A 24,463-nucleotide genomic window follows, 5' to 3' on the forward strand; every position below is an offset into this window, starting at 1 on the left:
TCCAAATGTAGTTTGGCTATTGTAAATGTTTTAAGTGAATCTTGCATTGCCTGAAAGGGTGATGGAAACAGATTCAATAGTAACTTTTAAAAGGTAATTGGATATATACATGAAAAGGAAACATTTGCAGGGCTATGGGGAAAGGGCAGGGGAGTGGGACTAATCAGACAGGTCTTTCAAAGAGCCAGCACAGGCACGATGGGCCAAATGGCCTCCTTCAGTGCTGTATGATTCTATCGTCTTTTAAAAGGTTTCAGCCACTGGAGTTTTAATATAAGCCAAGAAAAAAAGTATAGTTGGAAAAAATATATTAAATGATATGCATGTGTTAAAGTGTTACTAGAATTTTATAGTGAAGCAATTGTGGTAATGAAAGGCACAATTTGACAGAAGGAAAAAGAGGGAGAAGGATGTAGAATCTCTGGCCAGAATTTTCTTTACCTTGGCAGGTCCAGTGCAAGTAGTGGCCATGGAGGGTCGCGACCCTGCTGCTGGCTCCATCCCGCTGTTGAAAATGAACTTACCTTAATGGGGTCTATTAAGCCCACCCAGTGCGTTACCCAGCCCAATGAGATGGAGCGAGTTTAGTGACATCATTCATGACTTGTTTTCAGCCGGGATCTTTAAAGGGACCATGGCCACATTAGATTTGAAGTTTCAACTAACATAGTGCTGTCAGTGCACTACAACACTGGAGTGCTGCAAACACCGACAAGCACTGCACAGAGGCAGAGGGCTGCACCCAGGTTTTCCGACTCCCGCTTTATGTTTATGGAGGGAGTCAGTGCACGCAGAGAGTCCTCTTCCCTTCCGATGGGCGGAAGAGACCGCCCCAGGAGACCAAGACAGCCTGGTTGCAGATTGCAGAGGTGGTCACAAGCAGGGATGTGGTCAGGTGGACCTGGGTGCAGTGCCGCAAATGTTTCACTGATCTCATTAGATCAGGAAACGTTAGTACAAAGCCACTCAGCTACATCCTGCTGTGCCTCTCATCACATCCCCATCACTCTGCCTTCCCTACCCTACTCCTGCACATCCTTACTCACACCAACATACCTTGCACCTCCACCTATCCCTCTCTCTTTATCTACATTATCACATCCCCCATCTCACTAGCCACCCCTCACACTCACCCTCATCCTAGTGCAATCATACAACTAACAACACACAAGGGTAGTCACTTGGGTTTATGTAAAGTTTTTGTAAATGTGGTGTCAAACATAATTTTTTTTATTTTCAACACAAGTCTTGGAGAGATTTGTGTGCACCTTTGGAAGTGGCTTGGTGAGTTGCAGTGAATGGTGAGACATAACGGTACCCCCACAATGGTGATGAGTGTGAAAGGAATGGCTTGGTCATTGTAGGGATGGTTTTTGGTGTTGGTGTGGGGTGGTGCCACTGATGATTGCACACTGTTCAGCACCATTCGAGACTCGTCAGATACTGACGCAGTCCGTGTCCATATGCAGCAAGACCTGGACAACATTCAGATTTGGGCTGACAGTGGCAAGTAACATTCGCACCACACAAGTGCCAGACAATGACCATCTCCAACAAGCGAGACTCTAACCATCTCCCCTTGACATTCAATGGCATTACCATCGCTGAATCCCCCACTATCAACATCCTGGGGGTTACCATTGATCAGAAACTGAACTGGACCAGCCATATAAATACTGTGGCTACAAGAGCAGGCCAGAGGCTGGGAATTCTGCGGCGAGTGTCTCACCTCCTGACTCCCCAAGGCACAAGTCAGGAGTGTGATGGAATACTCTCCACTTGCCTGGATGAGTGCAGCTCCAACAACACTCAAGAAGCTCGACACCATTCAGGATAAAGCAGCCCGCTTGATTGGCACTCCATCCACCACCTTCAACATTCACTCCCTCCACCACCGGCGCACTGTGGCTGCAGTGTGTACCATCGACAAGATGCACTGCAGCAACTCGCCAAAGCTCCTTCAACAGCACCTTCCAAACCCGCGACCTCTACCGCTTAGAAGGACAAGGGCAGCAGACGCATGGGAACATCACCACCTACAAGTTCCCCTCCAAGCCACACACCATCCTGACTTGGACCTGTATCGCCGTTCCTTCACTGTCGCTGGGCCAAAATCCTGGAACTCCCTTCCTAACAGCATTGTGGGTGTACCTACACCATATGGATTGCAGCGGTTCAAGAAGGCGGCTCACCACCATCTTCTCAAGGGCAATTAGGGATGGGCACTAAATGCAGGCCTAGCCAGCGACGCCCACATCCCATCAATGAATAAAAAAAAACCTGGCACATCATGTGACAGCCATATGGGTGTACAGCGTAAAGTTAAATAAATCTGGCCATGACGAGGCCATCCCTGGTCTCCCAGGCAGCAATGTGCTAGGGTGCTGATGCCCTGTGTCCTGCGCAGCATCAGGTGATTATGGAGAAGGTTGGTGTTCCTGGTGCTGCTGGTGTTGGGGCTCATCGTCATTCGATTCTGGAGGACCAAGGGGAGATAGTATAAATGGCACCCATATTAATAGAATAGATGGCAGATGAAGTACAGATGACAGAAGCATTCTATCAATGGTGGGAGAGTTCTTCTAATGAGGCGACACCGGATGGAGACTTTGCTGGAAACACTTGCAGCCTGCAGAATCTGTGCTAGAAATGGACTGAGCAACAGCTGAGGAAAGTGATCGTCTGTCAGGTGGGAGCTTTTACTGTACATTTCATGCTGTCAAGTAATCAGCTGGACGTCTCAAAGAGCTTTACAGCCAATTAAGTACTTTTGAAGTGGAGTCACTGTTGTAATGTGGGAAATGCGGAAGCCAATTTGCACACAGCAAGCTCCCACAAACAGCAATGTGATAATGACCAGATAATCTGTTTTTGTTATGTGGATTGAGGCATAAATATTGGCCAGGACACTGAGGATAACTCCCCTGCTCTTCTTCGAAATAGTGCCTTGGGATCTTTTACGTCCACCTGAGGGGCCCTCGGTTTTAACATCTCATCCAAGAGACATCTCATCCGACAGTGCAGCACTCCCTCAGCACTGCACTATCAGCCTAGCTTTATGGGCACAAGTCCCTGGAGTAGGACTTGAACCCACAACCTTCTGACTCAGAGGCGAGTGTGCTACCCACTGAGCCACAGCTGACACACAGGCCAGCCCTGGAACTACCACCTCAGGTACATAGCCACGGAACACCGGCCTGAGGTTGACAGACATTGCCTAAACATATCAAATTATATGTTAGATAATATCTATCAGGCAATATGTGCTGGTGGCGATTAACGTACCTCAGCATGGCAATAACACAGAAAAATTACCGTCATGCTCCTATTTATAAAACCTAGGATTCATATGATTATTTTTAATACAGGTTCATCAACTTGCCCTCCAACTTTTTCTTGTTTACAAAGTGCTAACCATGGGCTTTCAAGTAGATAATAATTTTATTTAGATTACAGACAGGGGGAAGGAGCTTTTAATTATATTTCATGTGTTAAATTGAAATGGCTTATTTTCAGGTTATGTGCCATCAATTCACAGCAGTTGTGTAGTAAATCACTGGCAGTCAGTGAGGATGTGGTACTTTAGAATCAACAGAAACCAAATACCCTGCCAAACATAGAAAAGTGACTATATTTAACAATGACCACAGCTCTCATGGGATAAAGGTTAGCTTAAGGCATGAATTCCTTTCTTAGGCATCTTTAGTTAGGTCTTGCAAAAGAGAATTGCGGCTTCTCTGAGCTGTGGCTCAGTTGGTAGCACCCTCGCCTCGAAGTCAGATGGTTGTGAGTCCCATTCCAGAGACTTGAGCAGAAAAATCTAGGCTAACACTCCAGTGCAGCACTGAGGGAGTGCGGCACCGTTGGAGGTGCCGTCTTTCGGAGGAGACGTTATAGATTCATAGAGTTATACAGCACAGAAAGAGGCCCTTCGGCCCATCGAGTCCGCGCCGGCCATCAAGCCGTCTATTCTAATCCCATTTTCCAGCACTTGGTCCAAAGCCTTGTATGCTATGGCGTTTCAAGTGCTCATCTAAATGCTTCTTGAATGTTGTGAGGGTTCCTGCCTCTACCACCCTTTCAGGCAGTGAGTTCCAGATTCCAACCACCCTCTGGGTGAAAAAGTTTTTCCTCAAATCCCCTCTAAACCTCCTGCCCTTTACCTTGAAACTATGCCACCTGGTTATTGACCCCTCTACTAAGGGGAAAAGTTCCTTTCTATCTACCCTATCTATGCCCCTCATAATTTTGTACACCTCAATCAGGTCCCCCCTCAGCCTTCTCTGCTCCAAGGAAAACAACCCCAGCCTGTCCAGTCTCTCCTCATAGCTGAAGTGCTCCAGTCCAAGTAACATCCTGGTGAATCTCCTCTGCACCCTCTCCAATGCAATCACATCCTTCCTATAGTGTGGCGACCAGAACTGCACACAGTATTCCAGCTGTGGCCTAACTAGCGTTTTGTACAGCTCCATCATAACCTCCCTGCTCTTATATTCTATGCCTCAGCTAATGAAGGCAAGTATCCCATATGCCTTTTTAACCACCTTATCTACCTGTCCTGCTGCCTTCAGGGATCTATCTAAGGTCCCTCTGATCCTCTGTACTTCCTAGGGTCCTACCATTCATTATGTATTCCCTTGCCTTGTTAGTCCTCCCAAAGTGCATCACCTCACACTTTTCAGGGTTAAATTCCATTTGCCACTGTTCTGCCCATCTGACCAACCCGTCTATATTGTCCTGTAGCCTGAGACTTCCCTCCTCACTATTTACCACTCCACCAATTTTCGTGTCATCTGTGAACTTACTGATCATATCTCCTACATTCATATCTAAATCATTAATGTACACTACAAACAGCAAGGGACCCAGCACCGATCCCTGTGGTACACCACTGGACACAGGCTTCCAGTCACAAAAACAACCTTCGACCATCACCCTCTGCCTCCTGCCACTAAACCAATTTTGGATCCAATGTGCCAAATTGCCCTGGATCCCATGGGTTCTTACCTTCTTGACCAGTCTCCCATGCAGGACTTTGTCAAAAGCCTTACTGAAGTCCATGTAGACTACATCAACTGCACTACCCTCATCCACACACCTGGTCATCCCCTCGAAAAATTCAATCAAATTGATTAGACATGATCTCCCCCTGACAAAGCCATGTTGACTATCCTTGATTAATTCTTGCCTCTCCAAGTGGAGACTAATTCTGTCCCTCAGAATTGTTTCCAATTATTTCCCTACCACTGATGTTAGGCTCACTGGCCTGTAATTCACTGGTTTATCCCTACTATCCTTCTTGAATAATGGTACTACGTTAGCTGTCCTCCAGTCCTCTGGCACCTCCCCTGTGGCTAGAGAGGTTCTGAAAATTTGTGTCAGAGCCCCTGCAATCTCCTCCCTTGCCTCACACAGCAGCCTGGGATACATCTCGTCTGGGCCTGGGGATTTATCCACTTTTAAGCCCACTAAAACCGCTAGTACCTCCTCCCTCTCAATGCTAATTTGTTCAAGTATATCACAGTCCCCCTGCCTGATTTCTATGCCTACATCGTCCTACTCCATAGTGAACACAGATGCAAAATATTCATTGAAAACCTCACCTACATCTTCCGGCTCTACATACAGATTGCCACCTTGGTCCCTACTCTTTCCCTGGTTATCCTCTTGCCCTTAATATACTTATAAAACACCTTGGGATTTTCCTTTATTTTGCCTGCCAGTGTTTTTTCATGCCCCCTCTTCGCTCTCCTAATTTCTTTTTAATACCCCCCTGCACTTTCTATACTCCTCTAGGGTTTCCACTGTTTTTAGTCCTTTGTATTTGCCAAAAGCCTCCCTTTTTTTCCTAATCCATTCTTGTATATCCCTTGACATCCAGGGTTCCCTGGACTTGTTGGTCCCACCCTTGACCTTTACAGGAACATGTTGGTGCTGTACTCTCTCTATTTCCTTTCTGAATGACTCCCACTCCTCTGATGTGGATTTTCCTACAAATAGCTGATCCCAGTCCACTTTGGCCAGATCCTGCCTAATCATATTAAAATCGGTCTTCCCCCAATTTAGAACCTTTATTTCCGGTCCATCTTTGTCCTTTTCCATGACTACGTTAAATCTCACCAAATTATGGTCACCGTCACCAAAATGCTCTCCTTCTGACACTCCTACCACTTTCCCGGCTACATTCTCTAGAATTAGGTCCAGTACCGCCCCCTCTCTTGTAGGACTTTCTACATGCTGGCTCAAAAAGCTCCCCTGGATGCACTTTAAGAATTCCGCACCCTCTAAGCCTTTCACACTCTGACTATCCCAGTTAATAGTGGGGAAGTTGAAATCCCCTACTATTATTACCCTATTATTTCTACACTTCTCTGAGATTTGCCTACATATCTGTTCCTCTACCTCCCCCTGACTGTTTGGGGGCCGATAGTACACTCCCAGCAAAGTGCTTGCCCCCTTTTTGTTTTTAAGTTCTACCCATATGGCCTCATTAGAGGAACCTGCTAAGATATCATCCCTCCTTACTGCAGTAATTGACTCGATTAATATTGCGACACCCCCTCCTCTTTTACACCCCCCTCTGTCTCGCCTGAAGATTCTATGCCCCGGAATATTGAGCTGCCAGTCCTGCCCCTCCCTCAACCATGTCTCTGTGATAGCAATAATATCATACTCCCATGTGTTCATCAACACCTTCAATTCATCTGCCTTACTCGCAAGACTCCTTGCATTAAAATAAATGCCATCCAGCCTTGCCATACTCCCTTGTACCGTTACATATTTGCTCTGCCTTCCAGATTGACTTGTTTTTTCCTCTTTATATGGCTGTGCATCACCCCCTACTATAGCTCCACTCCGTATCCCATTCCCCCTGCCAAGTTAGTTTAACCTCCCCCCCGCAACATTAGCAAACCTTCGCACAAGGATGTTGGTCCCGTTCCGGTTCAGGTGCAACCCGTCCGACTTGTACAGGTCCCACCTTCCCCAGAAGCAGACCCAGTGATCCAGGAAACTAAAGCCCTCCCTCCTGCACCAACTCTTTAGCCATGCATTCATCTGCTCTATCATCCTATTCCTATACTCACTAGCACGTGGCACCGGGAGTAATCCAGAGATTACAACCTTGGAGGTCCTGCTTTTTAATCTGCTACCTAGCTCCCTAAATTCTTGTTGCAGGGCCTCATCCCTCTTTCTGCCTATGTCGTTGATACCAATGTGAACCACGACCTCTGACTGTTCGTCCTCCCCCTTCAGAAGTTCAGTGACATCCTTGACCCTGGCACCAGGGAGGCAGCATACCATCCTGGAGTCACGTCTGCTGCCGCAGAAATGCCTGTCTGCACCCCTCACTATTGAGTCTCCTACCACTATTGCCCTTCCACTCTTACTCCTCCCCCCTTGTACAGCTGAGCCACCCACAGTGCCGTGAACTTGGCTCTGGTTACACTCCCCAGAGGAACCGTCACTTTCACTGTTTTCCAACACAGAAAAACGGTTGTTGAGTGAGATGCACTCTGGGGCTTTCCTGACTACCTGCCTGCCCCCTTCTTCTGACTGGTGGTCACCCATTCCGTCTCTGACTGCACTTTCTTAAGCTGCGGGGTGACCACATCTAAAAACGTGCTATCCACGTAACTCTCAGCCTCGCGGATACACCGCAGTGCCTCCAGCTGATGCTCGAGCTCCGAAAACCGGATCTCAAGTTGGCCAAACCGTTGGCACTTACTGCACATGTGGTCACCCTGACTGCAAGAAGCATCTAGGAACTGACATCCTGTCTGCTCTCTCTGGTGGACGTAAAAGATCCCACGGCACTATTTCGAAGAAGAGCAGGGGAGTTATCCCCGGTGTCCTGGCCAATATTTATCCCTCGATCAACATAACAAAAACAGATTATCTGGTCATTATCATATTGCAGTTTCTGGGAGCTTGCTGTGCGCAAATTGGCTGCCGCGTTTCACTTCACAAAGTACTTCATTGGCTGTAAGGCGCTTTGGGACATCCGGTGGTCGTGAAAGGCGCTATATAAATGCAAGTTTTTCTTTCTTTTTTACAACTTTAACATTCCTTAAAAATAAACCTATTGATTTATGCCATGTCAATGGTCAAACTACTGTATGACCTGTACCGCACTAACACGAGTTGTTCCAACCAATAAATAGCATCAGGTTGTAGAAGGTACATTTATATAAGGAGAGACTGTAGGATTGTAATATCATAAAGAGATTTGAACCTCAACATTGTATTAGTTATGTTCAATTGATTAACTGCAATATTTTTGAAAGTGCAATTCTCTGTGCTAAAATGACTTTACAAATACAAAATGCTCCATAACTGGATTATAAAAATGGTTCAAAAATCCAAGGTAGTTCATGTCACCATTATGTAACCTCTTCCAGGGCAGTTTAATAGCACAGTGCTCCCCATGCAGTTCCTCATGTGTAAAAGAACCAAACAACGTAACTGTCATTAATACCAGAATGCTGACACAATCAGCAACTTTTCACAAAACTCACAGAAAATGTTATAATTCGGGCTGCAATGAATAAAAATCTACAAAATCTGTAGCTAGCATAAAATTACATAGTGTTGGTATTTTGCATCAATAGCCTAGTGTAGCCAATTAGGAAACAGCAGCCACGGCACAGTGGGTAGATTATGACTGTGGGTGGCTTTGGGCCGCTGGCTGCCTGGTAGTCTTCACAGGAGGCCCAGTCCATTTTGAGTGCTGGGCCTTGTTAGCATAGGGCCGGCAGGCTGCAGGTGAAAAATGAACACCCTGGGGCAGCCCACTGGCTCTGAGCCACTGCAATATTGGGCGGCCCAACCGGCCTCCAAACCAGAAGGGAAGTAGGTCCTGGAAGGGGTGAGGGGAGTGGAAGGGAACCTGGGTGTGGCAGCGGCCCAGGTCATTTTTGCCGAGCAGAGGAGCACTCCTGCTCCTCCCAGCCCCACAAAAATAAATTCATATGTAACTGCTGGATTCCTCTTTGGTTGGACCGCCAGCTGATACTAGGTGGAGTATACAATCCACAAGCTCCACCCAATACTGTTCTAAGATGACAATCGGGGTACAATATCGGACCCTTGCATATTAAAAGGGTCTACGGCCTGACTCAGGCAGAGGGTGCGTCTGTCCGCAGTTGCCGTCAACCGGATGGGAAGTAGTAACGGGGCGGTAAGCTTTAAGGTTTCCCCCACCATTTTAGGGCATTACTGCCCTGTTTTCTGCCAGCGGCGCCAGTGAAAATCTACCCCAGTATCTTTACAATCACATTTATGCTACCTATATGGTTCAAGCAACATTTTGGATTATATTTCTTTTGAAGTATACTAAAAATGCCTATTTCTGCTCAATTCTGGGGTATCATGCTAGCATTAATTACTTGATAGTTTTGTTATGCTAAAAAAACATTTATCACGGGATTAATGTAACCAACTTTGTCATAAAAAAGTTGTAATAATCCCAAGCTTTATAACTTTTCATATCATGCCAAAACATGTGTTTTTTTGTAAAAGTTACCTGCCCTGAAAAAGGTTGCAATTTGAATCCCCATCATCCCATAACTAAGCAATTAACCCAATGAAATGGTTTCTTCTCCAAGAACAATAGTCAATAGTCCAAAGCACACACTTCTAAGATGTTTTCTCTAAATCAGGCAGATGCCTAGTACCAAGTCTTGCGTTCGTGCAGAATGCAATAATTTCAGTCCTGCTTGCAGATTTTAGTCTGCCCGAGGAAGAAAGGCAGAGTTTCCAGTTGCTAGATTCAGTAATGCAATCCCAGTCAGGTTCTAATCGATGGCACAGTTAACACTGCAGTTATTCTCCCAATTCAGTCAACTATACCATTGTAAGATTTGTTATGCATTGTTGAAAGAATTTCCACAGTATGAGTGGTTATGGGTTGTCGGTACAGTGGGTTGGTTGCCTGAAAAGAAAAGCAAAGTGAGGTTTAGCACTGAGAGCTTAGTAAAGTTGAATTCTGTACACTTTTTTCACCAAAACCACTGCACAACTAAATAAAACAGCACGGGTGTGATTGCATTTAGTGTGGGTGACTTTCAACTGCCGGGCGTCTGATTATCACCCGACCAGTCATTCCAAGACCAAGGAAGTGTTTAATTTTATGGGCCAGGAGGAGCGCTCCTGATCCTCCTAGGTCCACAGAAAACACTCCGTCTGCTGCCGGCCCATTCAAACCCCCCGCCCCCATTTGGCGCCTACAGCTCGCTGGTGGCATTTAAATAAAGCCCAGCTGAAAATGGTAGTGGCCTCCCGATACCAGCTTTGGGTAGAAATCTAAGATCAGGCCCACTATCTCTCATAAAAATCAGCAAGTAGACAAATCAGTGGCAGCTGAAATGCAATACAGATCGTATGTCACAAGTATACAACATATGGGGTAGAAATAGCTAATGGTGATACAAAACAGAATCTGGGCAATATTAGATTTGGCATTTAACAACGTAAGCTCCTCACAGCCCTCTTCATCTAACCCTATCAGCATACACGTATATTCCTTTTTCCCGCATATGCTTATCTCGCTTCCCTTAAATGCTTCTATGCTATTTGCCTCAACACACCTTGTGGTAGCACGTTCCACATTCTTACCAATCTTTGGGTAAAAACGTTTCCTCTGAATTCCCTGTTCGATTTATTAGTAACTATCTTATATTTGGTCTCCCCCACAAATAGAAACATCTTCTCTACGTCTACCCTATCAAACTCCTTCATTATCTTAAAGACCTCTATCAGAGACCCCTCAGTCTTCTCTTTTCTAGAGGAAAGAGCCGCAGCCTGTTCAGTCTTTCCTGATAGTTATAACCTCTCAGTTCTGGTATCATCCTTGTGAATCTTTCTTGCACTTACTCCAATGCCTCTATATCCTTTCTAAAGTATGGAGACCAGAACTGTGCACAGTACTACAAGTATGGGTTAATGAAGGTTCTAAACAAGTTTAACATGAATTCCCTGCTTTTCAATTCTATCTCTCTAAAAATGAACCCCAGTACTTGGTTTGCTTTTTTTATGGCCTTATTAACCTGCATTGCTACTTTTAGTGATTTGTGTATCAGTACCCCAGATCCCTTTGCTCCTCTACCAACAACAACAACTTGTATTTATATAGCACCTTTAACATAGTAAAACGTCCCAAGGTGCTTCATAGGAGTATTATAAGACAAAAAATAATTTGACAATTACACTCTTATTATTCAAGTAGTATGTGGCCTCCTTATTCTTCCTACCAAAATGCACCACCTCACACTCATCTATATTGAAATTCATTTGCCAATTAAACACCCATTCTGCAAGTTTAATAACGTCTTCTTGTATTTTGTCATATTCTTCCTTTGTATTAACTATACTCCCCCCCCCACCACCCCCCCCCTCAATTTGATGTTGTCCACAAATTTTGAAACTGTATTTCTGATTCTGGAGTCCAAATTGTTAATATAATTTATGAACAACAGTGGTCCCAGCACCAAGTGGAACACCACTTCACACCTTAGAGTCATAGGCCTAGAAATTCAGTTGGGCGCGCCAGCCGTTAGCGCCTTAGGAGGAGTAGATCTCGAGCGCTAGGCGCTTAGCGCCCGGGCGCAGCGCGATCTGTGCCTCGCCCCAACTTCAGTACACATTTAGCGCCGGCGCAAAGTCTTAGCGCGCGCCCTGCTGCGCGCGCAGATCATGACGTCATTTACTAGTGCAACGCCCTTTGTGCGCCCCGAACCGGAACTTCACTCGCGCCGGGCCATTGTGTGCCGGGCGGCCCTAACGACTGTGAAGTGGAACGGTACACAGCCGAGGCGGGCCGCGGGGAGCGCTAATTAAAGGGCACTTACCCTGCACTATAAAGGCCAGCCATTTTGCAGCATTCACTCTTGTGCAACGGTTTTTTGGAGAGAGACCAAGGAGGAGAGCTTACTGGTTTGGACCAACACTAGGACAGGTATTTTTGGCTCAGGCCAGAGCTTAGCAATTATCTTTGCCTTCATTGAGAGCTCAGTGTTTGCCAGCATATAATGGGGGCTGCATTGGGTGCCAATGCTGACTTTCAGCCTTATGCCAGAAGGGCTTACAGACGCCGTGAGAGAGTGGCAGCCCTGGCTAGACGCAGAGGGGGCAACAGGCGTCGCCAACTGAGGCCTTACCCACCCAGGGTATACCGCCAGCAGTCCTCCTATCTGACCATGTCTGCCGCGATGTGTGTTAGGAGGCTGCGATTCAGAAGGGAGGTGGTTGCAGACATCTGCCAGCTGCTTCACAGAGATCTGCAGCCACAGCTGATGCGCAGGACGTCTCTGTCGGTGGCAGTGAAGGTGACGGTGGCTCTCAACTTCTATGCCACCGGCTCCTTCCAATCCGCTGCTGGGGACATCGCTAACATCTCCCAGTTCGCCGTGCATTGCTGCATCCGCCAGGTGACCGAAGCCCTTTTCAGAAGGAGACATCAATTCATCTCCTTCCCCATGACCCTGGACAAGCAGCAGCAGCGTGCAGTGGGATTTGCAAGAATAGCGGGCTTCCCCATGGTGCAGGGCGCCATTGACTGCATGCATGTGGCTTTGCGGGCACCTCTGGAGCATGCCGAGGATTACCGCAACCGGAAGGGCTACCATTCCCTCAATGTACAGCTGGTGTGTGACCACAGGCAGCGCATCCTAGCTGTCAATGCCCGCTTTCCAGGCAGCAGCCACGATGCCTTTATCCTGCGACAGACAACTGTGGCTGACATGTTCCAGGCACAGCCTCACCCAAGAGGATGGCTTATCGGAGACAAAGGCTATCCTTTGTGTACCTGGCTCATGACCCCGCTCCGCGCGCCCACGACCCCTGCTGAAGAGGCATACAACGAGAGCCATCAAGCGACTAGGAACATCATAGAACAATCGGCGTCCTCAAGCAACGGTTCCGCTGTCTCGATCGCTCCGGGGGAGCCCTCCAGTATTCGCAGGAGCGAGTCTCCCAATTCGTCGTCGTTTGCTGCATGCTGCACAACCTGGCTATCCGCAGGACTCAGGCACTGCCACCTCACGTTGGACCACCACCTCAGGAGGAGGAGCAGGAGGAGGAGGACGAGGAGTACCAGCCCAGGAGGGAGGCACAAAGTCCAAGGGCCGCCCGTCGGCGGCTTATTGAACGTCACTTCTAGGCCCCCTGTCAGGGAATGGCTTATGCCAATGAAAGAACATGATTGCAGCCGCTCCGCAAGCCCTCAGCCGGTTAAGGCAACAAACACTTCAAAGATCAAACATGGACAATGTCAATAAATAAAATGCTTTATTGTACAAACTCAGGGCCCTTCCCACATGAAAACCAAAAACAGACGAAACCCCCAAAAAACACTCAAACACATTACTCGCTCCCACAACCTGGAGAGGATTAACAAAACAGTGCAACTAAAATGGCCGTCATCCTCGGCCTTTGTAAAAAACAAACATCACATCCTCGGCCTTCAAAAAACAAACATCCAATTCTCGGCCTCAAAAAACAAACATCCAATTCTCGGCCTCAAAAAACAAACACAACTGGCCACACATTCGACTTTTTGGCCCGCTAGGGCGATGCCTTGGCCATCTTTGTGTGGCCCCTGCCCGCCCTGCTGCTCCTCCTCAAAGTAAGGCCATTGGCTGCTGCAAGGCTGGGGGCAGGCTCCAGAGGGGCACATGTCATGACGGCAGATGCCCTTGGGGGTCGGCCTAGTCGAGGTCTGGCCGTCGAGCGGGCGGCTGTTGAATGCTGCAGCTGTGGCTGGCCAGCATCAGTCGCTGCAGCAGCTCCTGGCAGCTCCACTGGGGGAGTGACAGTGGCGGCTGGAGGAATGGGGGCAAGCTGGTGGATGGCAGGCGCTCGCTGGTCGCCTGAGACACTGGCACTCGCCCGGGCCAGCACTGCAGCATGCGCACCAATCTGCCGAGGGACAGACCGCTGTGCTGCTGCAGTGCGCCGGGTGCCCTGGCGATGCCTGGCTGACACAGCGAGTGTGGCAGCAGTGAGTGCCCGTGTTGACCTGTTCAGTGACCTCATCAGAGCACCCAGTGACTGCACGGCACCACTGATCAGCTGCCCACTCGCTGCCTGAGCTGCCCCGAATGCCGCCCGACTCGCTGCCTGCTCTGCCCCGAATTCCGCCAAACTGATGGCCTGTGAGGCCCCGACGTCGGTGACACTCCGAGAGAGGGACTCGATGGCCTCAGGCAACCGTGCCACTACCCCCATGAGCTCCGTGTGCCGGCGCTCCGAGTCCGCGGACAAGTCCTCGAGGCGTTCCATCTCCTTGGCGAAGACCATCTCCGGACTGGAGGCCGGACTCTCCCTCTGGGGAGAAGGCCGCCGAGCTGGCCGACCCTTCCTGCGTTGCTGGACGCCGCTGGGCCCAGCAATTGGACTCCCCTCCGACCCTTCCCCCCTCTGGGGAGAAGGCCGCTGAGCTTCCACCCCCCTCCCGCGTTTCTGCAGGCCGCAGGTCCCATGAGCTCCCCTCCCCTCCGACACTTCCGCCATGCTCCCCTCCAGGGAAGACGTGTCCCCTACATTCGCATGGGTTGCCGCGGATGAGGGTTCCCCTGATGGGCCGCCTTCCTCTTGCTCCTCCTCCTGCTCCTCTTCTGAGGGGCTGTCACTGGCAAGTTCAGGGACCTCCTCCTCACCATCTGAAAGCAGGAAGGCACAAGAGTAGCTTTAGAGTGAGGAGAGGGCGTCAGCGAGGGATGCATGAGTGGTGGCATTCAGCGCATTGGTCGGACAATGGCAAAGGATGTAGATCTGATGCGCAAGTGGGACGAGAGAGGTCCAAACGTTGATGTCCTTACCATTGGTGCCCAGAACAAGGTCGGCATCTCCACATGCAACGGGGCCAATCACCCGGGCACCCATGATGCGCTCCACGCGATGTTGCAGCTCGGTGAGCGGCTGGATCTGGGGTCGGCCTCCCCCGGTCGCAGTCCGGCTCTTCCTATTATTGGCCAGCTTGGCCTGCAAGAGAAAGGACGGCCTCTAAGTACAGTGTGTAGCCCTGATCTTGTGTGCACTGCCTCCCATGGTGGAATAGCCTGGCCAGTGTGTAGCCCTGATCTTGTGTGCACTGCCTCCCATGGTGGAATAGCCTGGCCAGTGTGTCGCCCTGATCTTGTGTGCACTGCCTCCCATGGTGGAATAGCCTGGCCAGTGTGTCGCCCTGATCTTGTGTGCACTGCCTCCCATGGTGGAATAGCTTGGCCAGTGTGTTAAGTGCAGAATGTGCAATTGATGTTCATGCCTGTCCCATAGCTGCTGGATGAGGGCTGGCCATTAGGGCTTTCAGGTCCCTTTGCCCATAATGTGAGGTGCACATGCAAGGATGAGGAGGACACTGGAAAGGGTACGCACCCTGACAATCCGAGTGAGGTCATTAAACTTTTTGCGGCATTGGACACCGCTCCTGGGGACCTCGCTGTTGGCTGACACCTTGCTGGCGACATGCCTCCAGGCTCTCCGGTAGACGCGGACCGGCGCCTTCCTGCCATTGTCCGGGTACAAAAGATGGCGCCTCTTCTCCACACCACCAACCAGCACACTCAGATCACGCTCTGAGAAGCGCTGCGCTCGTTCACGGGCCTTCTGCATGGCTTCAGGCGCTATTTGGGTCCAGCAGCAGTGTTCAGGCCTAGCTGGAGGGCTCCACTATCCAGGGCGTGGCAGCAGACCAAGTCGACCCTTCCCCCTTAAGAGCTGGCCGGCGCCAGGGTGTCTGCTGTCAATCACGAGATGGCCGCACCTGCGCTGCGCCCGGCCTCGGCGCTCTCGCTCAGCACCTCCGGCTTAGCGCCTAAAGAGAGCCGTGCAGCGCCAGTTTTAGCGCTCGAGCAAACTCTTAGGGCGAAGCTAATGAATATCGGAGAAGTGGCCTTGATTTGGCGGCGGGCGCAAACTTTAGCGGCCGCCCGACTTTACCGCCCCAAAAGTGGCTACAATTAATTTCTAGGCCATAGAGTTATACAGCACGGATAGAGGCCCTTCGGCCCATCGTGTCCGCGCCGGCCATCAAGCCCTGTCTAATCTAATCCCATATTCCAGCATTTGGTCCGTAGCCTTGTATGTTATGGCATTTCAAGTGCTCATCCAAATGCTTCTTAAATGTTGCGAGGGTTCCTGCCTCCACAACCCTTTCAGGCAGTGAGTTCCAGACTCCAACCACCCTCTGGGTGAAAAAGTTCTTTCTCAAATCCCCTCTAAACCTCCCGCCCTTTACCTTGAATCTATGCCCCCTAGTTATTGACCCTTCTACTAAGGGAAAAAGCTCCTTAGTATCCATCCTATCTATGCCCCTCATAATTTTGTACACCTCAATCATGTCCCTCCTCTGCTCCAAGGAAAACAAACCCAATCTGCCCAGTCTCTCTTCATAGCTGAAGCGCTCCAGCCCTGGTAACATCCTGGTGAATCTCCTCTGCACCCCCTCCAAAGCGATCACATCCCTCCTGTAGTGTGGCGACCAGAACTGCACACAGTATTCCAGCTGTGGCCTAACCAGTGTTCTATACAGCTCCATCATAACCTCCTTGCTCTTATATTCTATGCCTCGGCTAATGAAGGCAAGTATCCCATATGCCTTTTTTACCACCTTATCCACCTGTTCCGCCGCCTTCAGGGATCTGTGTACTTGCACACCCAGATCCCTCTGACCCTCTGTCTTGCCTAGGGTCTTACCATTCATTGTGTATTCCCTTGCCGTGTTAGTCCCCCCAAAGTGCATCACCTCGCACTTTTCCGGGTTAAATTCTATTTGCCACTGTTCCGCCCATCTGACCAACCCATCAATATCATCCTGCAGACTGAGACTACCCTCCTCGCTATTTACCACCCTACCAATTTTTGTATCATCTGCGAACTTACTGATCATACCTTTTACATTCATATCCAAGTCATTAATGTAGACCACAAACAGCAAGGGACCCAGATCCCTGTGGTACCCCACTGGCCACAGGCTTCCAGTCACAGAAACAACCTTCGACCATCACCCTCTTGTTAAGTCTGTGAATTATTTAGTTAATTAAAACACAGACTAATGAGTAACAATAAAAACAGGTCTTTACTGGTTGGAGGTAGGGACTATACTGAATACAAGATTACTGCACAGTGCTTATATACCGGTGTGTTCACCCCCGGTATTACGTCTACAGCAGCCTGAGAAAGTAGTACATCTCTTAAGGTGGAACAGGCTTAAGCTCTCTTAAGGTGGAACAGGTTACATACACAACACTCCTCCCTTCTTAGCTTTATAGTCATCCCCCCATTTAACATAACGTAATAACATATATACATATATAACTTCATGTTTAACGTAACATATCACAGATTCAGTCTCTGCGGAAAACAGTTCACAGATTCAATCTCTGTGGTGTAGTCGGTTCACGTTACTCATTCAATAGTCCTTTCATGGATTTAACAGCTTGAACTTCCGAACTGATTTGGCTCCGTTCGGAGGGACCACGTGTGTGATCTGGTAGAGGTGATAATGGTTCAGATGGGTCATCTTCTGTTTTTACTTTTCCTTTTCTGCTTCTTGGAGACTCTCTGGGCTCCATTGTCAGCTGCCACAGCTGCCAGCTGCATGCGCAGTTCCTCCTTCTCTTCCTCCTGTTTCCGTCGTAGAGCCAGCTTCTCCCGATGTTCCGTAGACTTTTGGTGCTCCTCCATGATTTCTGCACTTTGGGAGTCGAAGTTACAAGCTGGGCAGGACAGGACATCGTAATATTCGGTGTCGTCCACCAGGTCATAGTAATATTCGGTGTCGTCCTGAGCTAGACCAGTGAGAGGGTCGTCTATTTCCTCCATACCCAGCTGGACGTTAGCCAGCTCTTGTTCCAAATCCAGACATCTTTCCTGAAGAGACTTCTTCATGTGTACCTCTGCATCCAGCTTTTTCTGGGCTTTCAGCAAGTCGTTTACTAGTGACCTCATTTGTGATTTTAATACTTCAACTTCCTTTGGAGATTGATTGCTCGGACTATGCAATCCCTCTACCGGAGCAGCTGTTTCAGCGGTCTGTTGTTCTACATTGACGTGAGTCAGCGTACTTTTGGCATCCAATGGCTGCTCTGTTGCAGTCGTTTCAGTCTGTGTCGTCACATCAGCCATCTCAATGACTTTTGAGAGCTCCGAACCCTTTTCCTTTGAAGATCGCAGCTCGTGTTCAAGTTTTTCCCATTTCAGAGTCTTGTCCCTCAGCATATGAAGGAGTTGGCTGACCGTTAACTCTTCTGACACCAGATTATGGCATGCACCTTCAGAACCTGAATCAGCTTTGATTCGTTCGGCCTCCTCGTGCAGATGGTTGGTGTGCTCCTGCTCCATTTTCTCCATCAGTTGCTTCTGTTGACTTTCCAGATTCTCCCACTCTGTAACAAAGAACTTTTTTATTTCATTCATCTCTTGCTCAAAACGGCGAATCATTTGTTCTAATTGCTGTTGTAGTTTGAAATGGAGTTGAGTTCGAGCCCAGTGTCCCTCAAAAATGTGCATATCAGTAGACTTGACAGACTCAGAATTCTCTGTTAAACTATGTTGTTGTTGCTCAGTGGAATTCTGTGCTGAAACTTTGTCTTTTGCACATGGGTTGGTCTTACCATCATCAGTTCTAGAGTCTGGGCTGATTATCTGCACCGAGTTCTCACTCTTTATGGCTTTTAGCGAATGCCAGTCCATATTTATGTTTCTAAACCACTCCCGGCCTAGTAGTGGTGGACCTCCCTCCGGTAGCACATATAAGTCCATTATTTGACTTCCTTCGCCCTTGTTGGCCACTGCAACCTTTATTGTCCCAATGGGGTACACTCTCTGCCCCGTGTAGGTTGTCAATATAATCTCCGTATCCTGTAGGGGAATATGTTGGAATAACCTTCTGTAATCTTTCTTATTCATGACTGACAATGCCGATCCAGTGTCCAATTCCATTTTTACTTGGACTCCTTCTATCTGAAGAGTAACCCAAATTGTCTGGAGGTCTGCACCCTTACCAACGTTGAGTACCCTTAAGCTAGCCAGTTCAATACTGCTTGCGTCTGAATCGGACTCCTGTTCGGCCACCTTGTGTACCTTTGCGTATTTCCCTTGCGGTGACTTCTTGTTGCTGGTCTTCTTCGCTGACCTGCATACTCTAGCTATATGTCCAAGCCTACCACAAGTTCTACATTCTTGGTTTTTAAACCAACACTGGTTCTGATCATGCGTTGTCTTTCCACAACGATAACATTTGCCAGAACTCACACCCAATTTGTGTGCACTGAGCTCCGGTGACCGTAGCTGCATTACTGCCGTGCCTCTCGCTGCGGCTTCGTGTGCTGCTGCCATAGTGACCGCCTTCTCAAGCGTCAGCTCATTCTCCTCGAGCAGTCGCTTTTGTGTATCTTGTTTAAATAAACCACACACAAATTTGTCTCGTAGTGCATCTGTCAGTCCCGTTCCAAACTGACAATATTTCGCTAATTTACGCAATTCCAGCAAATATTCAGCATTGCTTTCATGCTGTAGCTGCCTTCTGTCGTAAAATTTAAATCGTTCCGCTAGCATCAGCGGCGTGGGGTTTAGATGATCTTTCAGGACAGTAACAATCTCATCGAACGTCTTATCCGCCGGTTCATCTGGTGATAACAGGTGTTTCAATTGCCCGTATGTCTTCGCACCCATTAAATTTAATAATGTTAGAGCTTTATCTTGGTCACGAATTTTATTGGCCTTACAATAATTTTTTACTCTTTCAACATATATGGCCCAATCTTCGAGGTCACTATCAAAGGTGCTAATATTCCCGTGTTTAGGCATTGTAGATTTGCAATTTCTCAGATTTTCTTTTCTTTACTTGTTATCAAAGATGGCGGCTTCCCGCTCTTGCCGTCGTCCTCCGCCCACAAAATGGCGGTTTTCCCGCGCTTGGCGGTCTTCACCCGTCCCCCGACGCCGTCTCCCTTCAGCCCCCGAGTGCGGCCCTTATCTTCGCCGCGATCGCCCGAGTGCGGCCCTTATCAGCGGATTCGATCGATGGCCCGGCTGCGCCTCGCACTTGAAAGCGGCCCGGCCCTTATCAGTGCTTGCGATCGATGGCCCGGCTGCGCCCCTCACTTCAAAGCGGCCCGGCCCTTATCTGCCGATCGCTATCGCCCTGTACCTCTCTCTTCCCCAGTCCTGTCTTCTACTCCGGTTCACAAGCTGATGGAGGCTTCAGGGTCCTAATGCCTGTCGCTTCCAGTGGGGTGGTGTGGTTTGAAACCTCTCTTCAACCGCCGTGGAATAACTGCCGCAGGGTAAGAACCTGACTCGCCGCCAGTGTTAAGTCTGTGAATTATTTAGTTAATTAAAACACAGACTAATGAGTAACAATAAAAACAGGTCTTTACTGGTTGGAGGTAGGGACTATACTGAATACAAGATTACTGCACAGTGCTTATATACCGGTGTGTTCACCCCCGGTATTGCGTCTACAGCAGCCTGAGAAAGTAGTACATCTCTTAAGGTGGAACAGGCTTAAGCTCTCTTAAGGTGGAACAGGTTACATACACAACACCTCTGCCTTCTGCCACTAAGCCAGTTTTGTATCCAATGTGCCAAGGCACCCTGGATTTCATGGGCTCTTACCTTCTTAACCAGTCTCCTGTGTGGGACTTTATCGAAGGCCTTACTGAAATCCATGTATACCACATCCACTGCGTTACCCTCATCCACACACCTAGTCACCCCCTCAAAAAATTCAATCAAATTAGTCAGACATGATCTTCCCTTGACAAAGCCATGTTGACTATCCCTGATTAATCCTTGCCTCTCCAAGTGGAGACTAATTTTGTCCCTTGGAATTTTTTCCAATAATTTTCCTACCACTGATGTTAGGCTCACTGGCCTGTAGTTCCCCGGTTTTTCCCTACTCCCCTTCTTGAATAATGGTACTACATTAGCGGTTCTCCAGTCCTCTGGCACATCCCCTGTGGCCAGAGAGGTTCTGAATATATGTGTTAGAGCCCCCGCAATCTCTTCCTTTGCCTCACACAGCAGCCTGGGATACATTTCGTCCGGGCCTGGGGATTTATCCATTTTTAGGCCTGCTAAAACCACCAATACCTCCTCCCTCTCGATGTTAATATGTTCGAGCATATCACAGTCCCCCCGCCCTATTTCTATGTCTACATCGTCCTTCTCCATAGTGAAAACAGATGCAAAAAATTCATTTAGAACCCCTCCTACATCTTCCGGCTCCACACACAGATTGCCACTTTTGTCCCTAATGGGCCCTATTTTTTCCCTAGTTATCCTCTTACCCTTAATATACTTATAAAACATCTTAGGGTTTTCCTTTATTTTGCTCACCAGTGTTATTTCATGGCCCCTCCTTGATCTCCTAATTTCTTTTTTAAGTATCCCCCTGCACTTTTTGTACTCCTCTAGGGCTTCCTCCGTCTTTAGCCTTTTGTATCTGCCAAAAGCCCTCCTTTTTTTCCTAATCCATTCTCGTATATCCCCTGACATCCAAGGTTCCCTGTGGTTTTTGGAACCACCCTTGACCTTTACGGGAACATGTTGCCATTGTATGATCTCAATCTCCCTTCTGAAAGCCTCCCATTGCTCCGATGCGGATTTTCCTACAAGTAGCTGATCCCAGTCCATTTTGGCCTGATCCTGCCTTATCCTATTAAAATCGGCCTTCCCCCAATTTAGAACCTTTATTTCCGGCCCATCCCTGTCCTTTTCCATGACCACCTTAAATCTCACCATATTATGGTCACTGTCACCAAAGTGCTCACCTACTAGCACTTCTTCCGCTTGGCCGGCCACATTCCCTAGAATTAGGTCCAGTACCGTCCCCTCTCTTGTAGGACTTTCTACATACTGCCAGTCTGAGTAGCTGCCCTTACTCCCTACTCTCTGTTTTCTGTTTTGTGAGCCAAAAGAAACATGAAAGCCATGGAGGTGGTATAGAGAAGAACTACAAGGCAAATCTCCAGCATCAAAAGAGTGAAATGCAAGAAAAGAGCAGAGAAACTATCCGGCAATGAATGGAGCCAGCCGAGCGGGGATGTTATAGAACTACATAAGTTATTAAATGTCACAGATAGGGGTCGATTTTCCCGAAGCTGTTGGGAAGAAGGCGGGACTACAACTTTCGGGTTTTAGACCCGCCTACATCGACGTCCGGCCAATCCGCGCGATTTTCCCTTGATTGACCTTGTTGAGCCCGCTGGCAGGCCAATTAAGGGCCACCCGGCAACAGGTGACGTCACAGACTGCAATTTCATCTGTCAAGAGTTCTTGACAGATGAAATATCAGTGTTTCACAGCTGTTTGAAGCTGTCAAACACTGACAGTCTGAGTTCTAACATGAGTCCTTCTGCACAGACTCAGTTAGAACTCTCAGCAGCACTCAAAGCTGAAGGCTGTCACTTTTCACAGATCGCAGCCATTCAGCTTTAAGTGCCGGCTGAGTGATGAGCTCCCAACGCCGACAGGAAGAAAGGCTGTTAAGGTAAGTACAGGTAAGTAAAAGTTCTTTACACACTTTAGACACACCAAACATACTTACTTTTGCACTCATGCACCCATCACTCACCTGAACACCGACATCGCGACCCCTCCAACTCCATCAACCCGACGGCCCGCCTGCTCTAACCTGGCGTGGTTTGGAGCCGTCGGGAATCCCACACGACACCCCTCAAAATAGGGATTAGGCTAAAAACTGCCTGTTAACTACCTGTTAACAGGCAGTTAATTGGCACTAATCCCTTCCCGCCTGGGGTCGGCGGGTCCCAGTGCGGGGCGGGTACCCGCCGCCTCTGAAACTTGCGTGGAGCGGGGTTTTGGGCGGGATGGTGTCAGGACCCCCGAATTCGGGATTTCCCCCACCCCCCACACGCCTGAAACCCCGCCTGACAGCTCCAGGAAAATCGACCCCATAAGGTTAATCCAGAGCACAATTTCCAAGTACACCAGGACAGTGGAACAAATAAGTTTAATTAAAGGCCAAATGCCAATAAGATATTTTTCATGCAAAGAGTGATTAACACTTGAAAGTCTTCTGGATAGAGTACTGGAAAAGAAAATCTTAGACTCACTCAGGAGTCAGTTAGAGGTTATGTCGAGAAGAATGTAGGTGCTGTGTCTTGATAAATTAGCTAAGATGGGGCAAGTGGCCTTCTTCATCAGTATCGATCTTGTGCCCACCATCTGGTTTTACTAACACCTGTCTAAATCTGCAACTATCTTATATTTTCATCAGACTTTATAAATTTGGGGAAAATGTCCATTATCTAATTTTCAATGAAATAAATTCTCAGCTGAGGAAACTTAAAAAGAACCTGGGGAGGTGGAACAGGAAAAAGAATTCTAAGGTGAGGGATCACTGATCCATTATTTGTACTTTCATGTGATACATAAATGGGGCCATGATCACAGCATTATAATAAGCTTACTGGTACTCACAGAGGAATTTTATACCTTAACTTTAGGTAATAACTAAACATAGTAAACAATGTCCAGTTACACCCAAAGTATCATAACCATCTGCCTGGGGAAAACTCTACCCTGCATGCCAGTTAATAGGAAGCCCATTGTTTGGGAATATTGGTTTAAACAAAGTATTAGATACACATGGCTAAGTCCAGAATGTTTAAAATTAGAAAACAATATTCAGCATGTTTGTCCTCATAACACTAATTGCAGCAGAATATCAGACATTATTCTGCACAAGATTTTTAGTCTGGTAGTCAATAGTTTTACCAGAATTTCTTACAACGTCATCACCATGGGTTTCAATCACAATCGATTTTTAAACGTCTAGGTTCAGTCTAAGAATCCCTCCTTTACCATAAACCTTATTGTACTTACCTAAATTGATTTATTAACTAATAAATTAAGGCCCCGAAAATACTCGGGACATGATCCTGGCAGTTACGTAGGATCGTTCCCGCCAGTGCCCTTCGGCGCTGACCCCACTGGAATTTGCGTGGTCACTAGGAAGGCATCTAAATCGCATGAAGCAGACGGGAGCATTTGCACTTTGGCCACATTCCTGGTGCCCGCCTGTCCCGTGCAACTGGAAAATCTGCCGCCTGCCTGCCAGTGATGGGTGGGGATTTGTTCAGGCCCTCCTTAAGATTCTAGCCATGTCCCCTTCAGCCCCTGCTGAAGTGAGCTAATCCAGAAAATAAAAAAAAAGGGTATTTCCACTTTTTGGAGGTTTGTTTCTCTGGCCTGGACACCACTTTCACACATCTGAGGCTATTACGCTTCATCTTTACTTAGCGTACCTGCCCCCAGTATTACATTGGGTCACAACTGAAGCAGACAAGTGGAAACCCTGCTACAGGGCGTCCCTTCCCCCGGCTCCAGTCTTAGACACCATTTGCCTCATAAGGGGCAGGCAGAGGTACCACCTTTTACCAGGGGTGTCTGAAAAATCTCAGACAGCGGAGACCTGGCGGAACCAGGCTGTTTTCAC

The 24,463-nt window shown here is 48.1% G+C and overlaps 1 protein-coding gene across 2 annotated transcripts in view; it reads right to left on the reverse strand.

Annotated features, from left to right (window-relative positions):
- Window positions 1-8,375: 8,375 nt before the first annotated feature.
- itgb5 (integrin, beta 5) overlaps window positions 8,376-24,463 on the reverse strand; it is a 192,249-nt gene continuing 176,161 nt past the window's right edge. For both annotated transcript variants that reach the window (XM_085986494.1, XM_085986496.1), the window contains one exon: window positions 8,376-9,931. In XM_085986494.1, coding sequence (XP_085842620.1) covers window positions 9,836-9,931 — 96 coding nt within the window. In that variant the 3' untranslated portion in view covers window positions 8,376-9,835. The remainder of the gene's footprint in view (window positions 9,932-24,463) is intronic.

This window comes from Somniosus microcephalus, chromosome 4, assembly GCF_052327205.1.
Source record: "Somniosus microcephalus isolate GS21.2 chromosome 4, FLI_Smic_1.0, whole genome shotgun sequence".
NCBI lineage: Eukaryota > Metazoa > Chordata > Chondrichthyes > Squaliformes > Somniosidae > Somniosus > Somniosus microcephalus.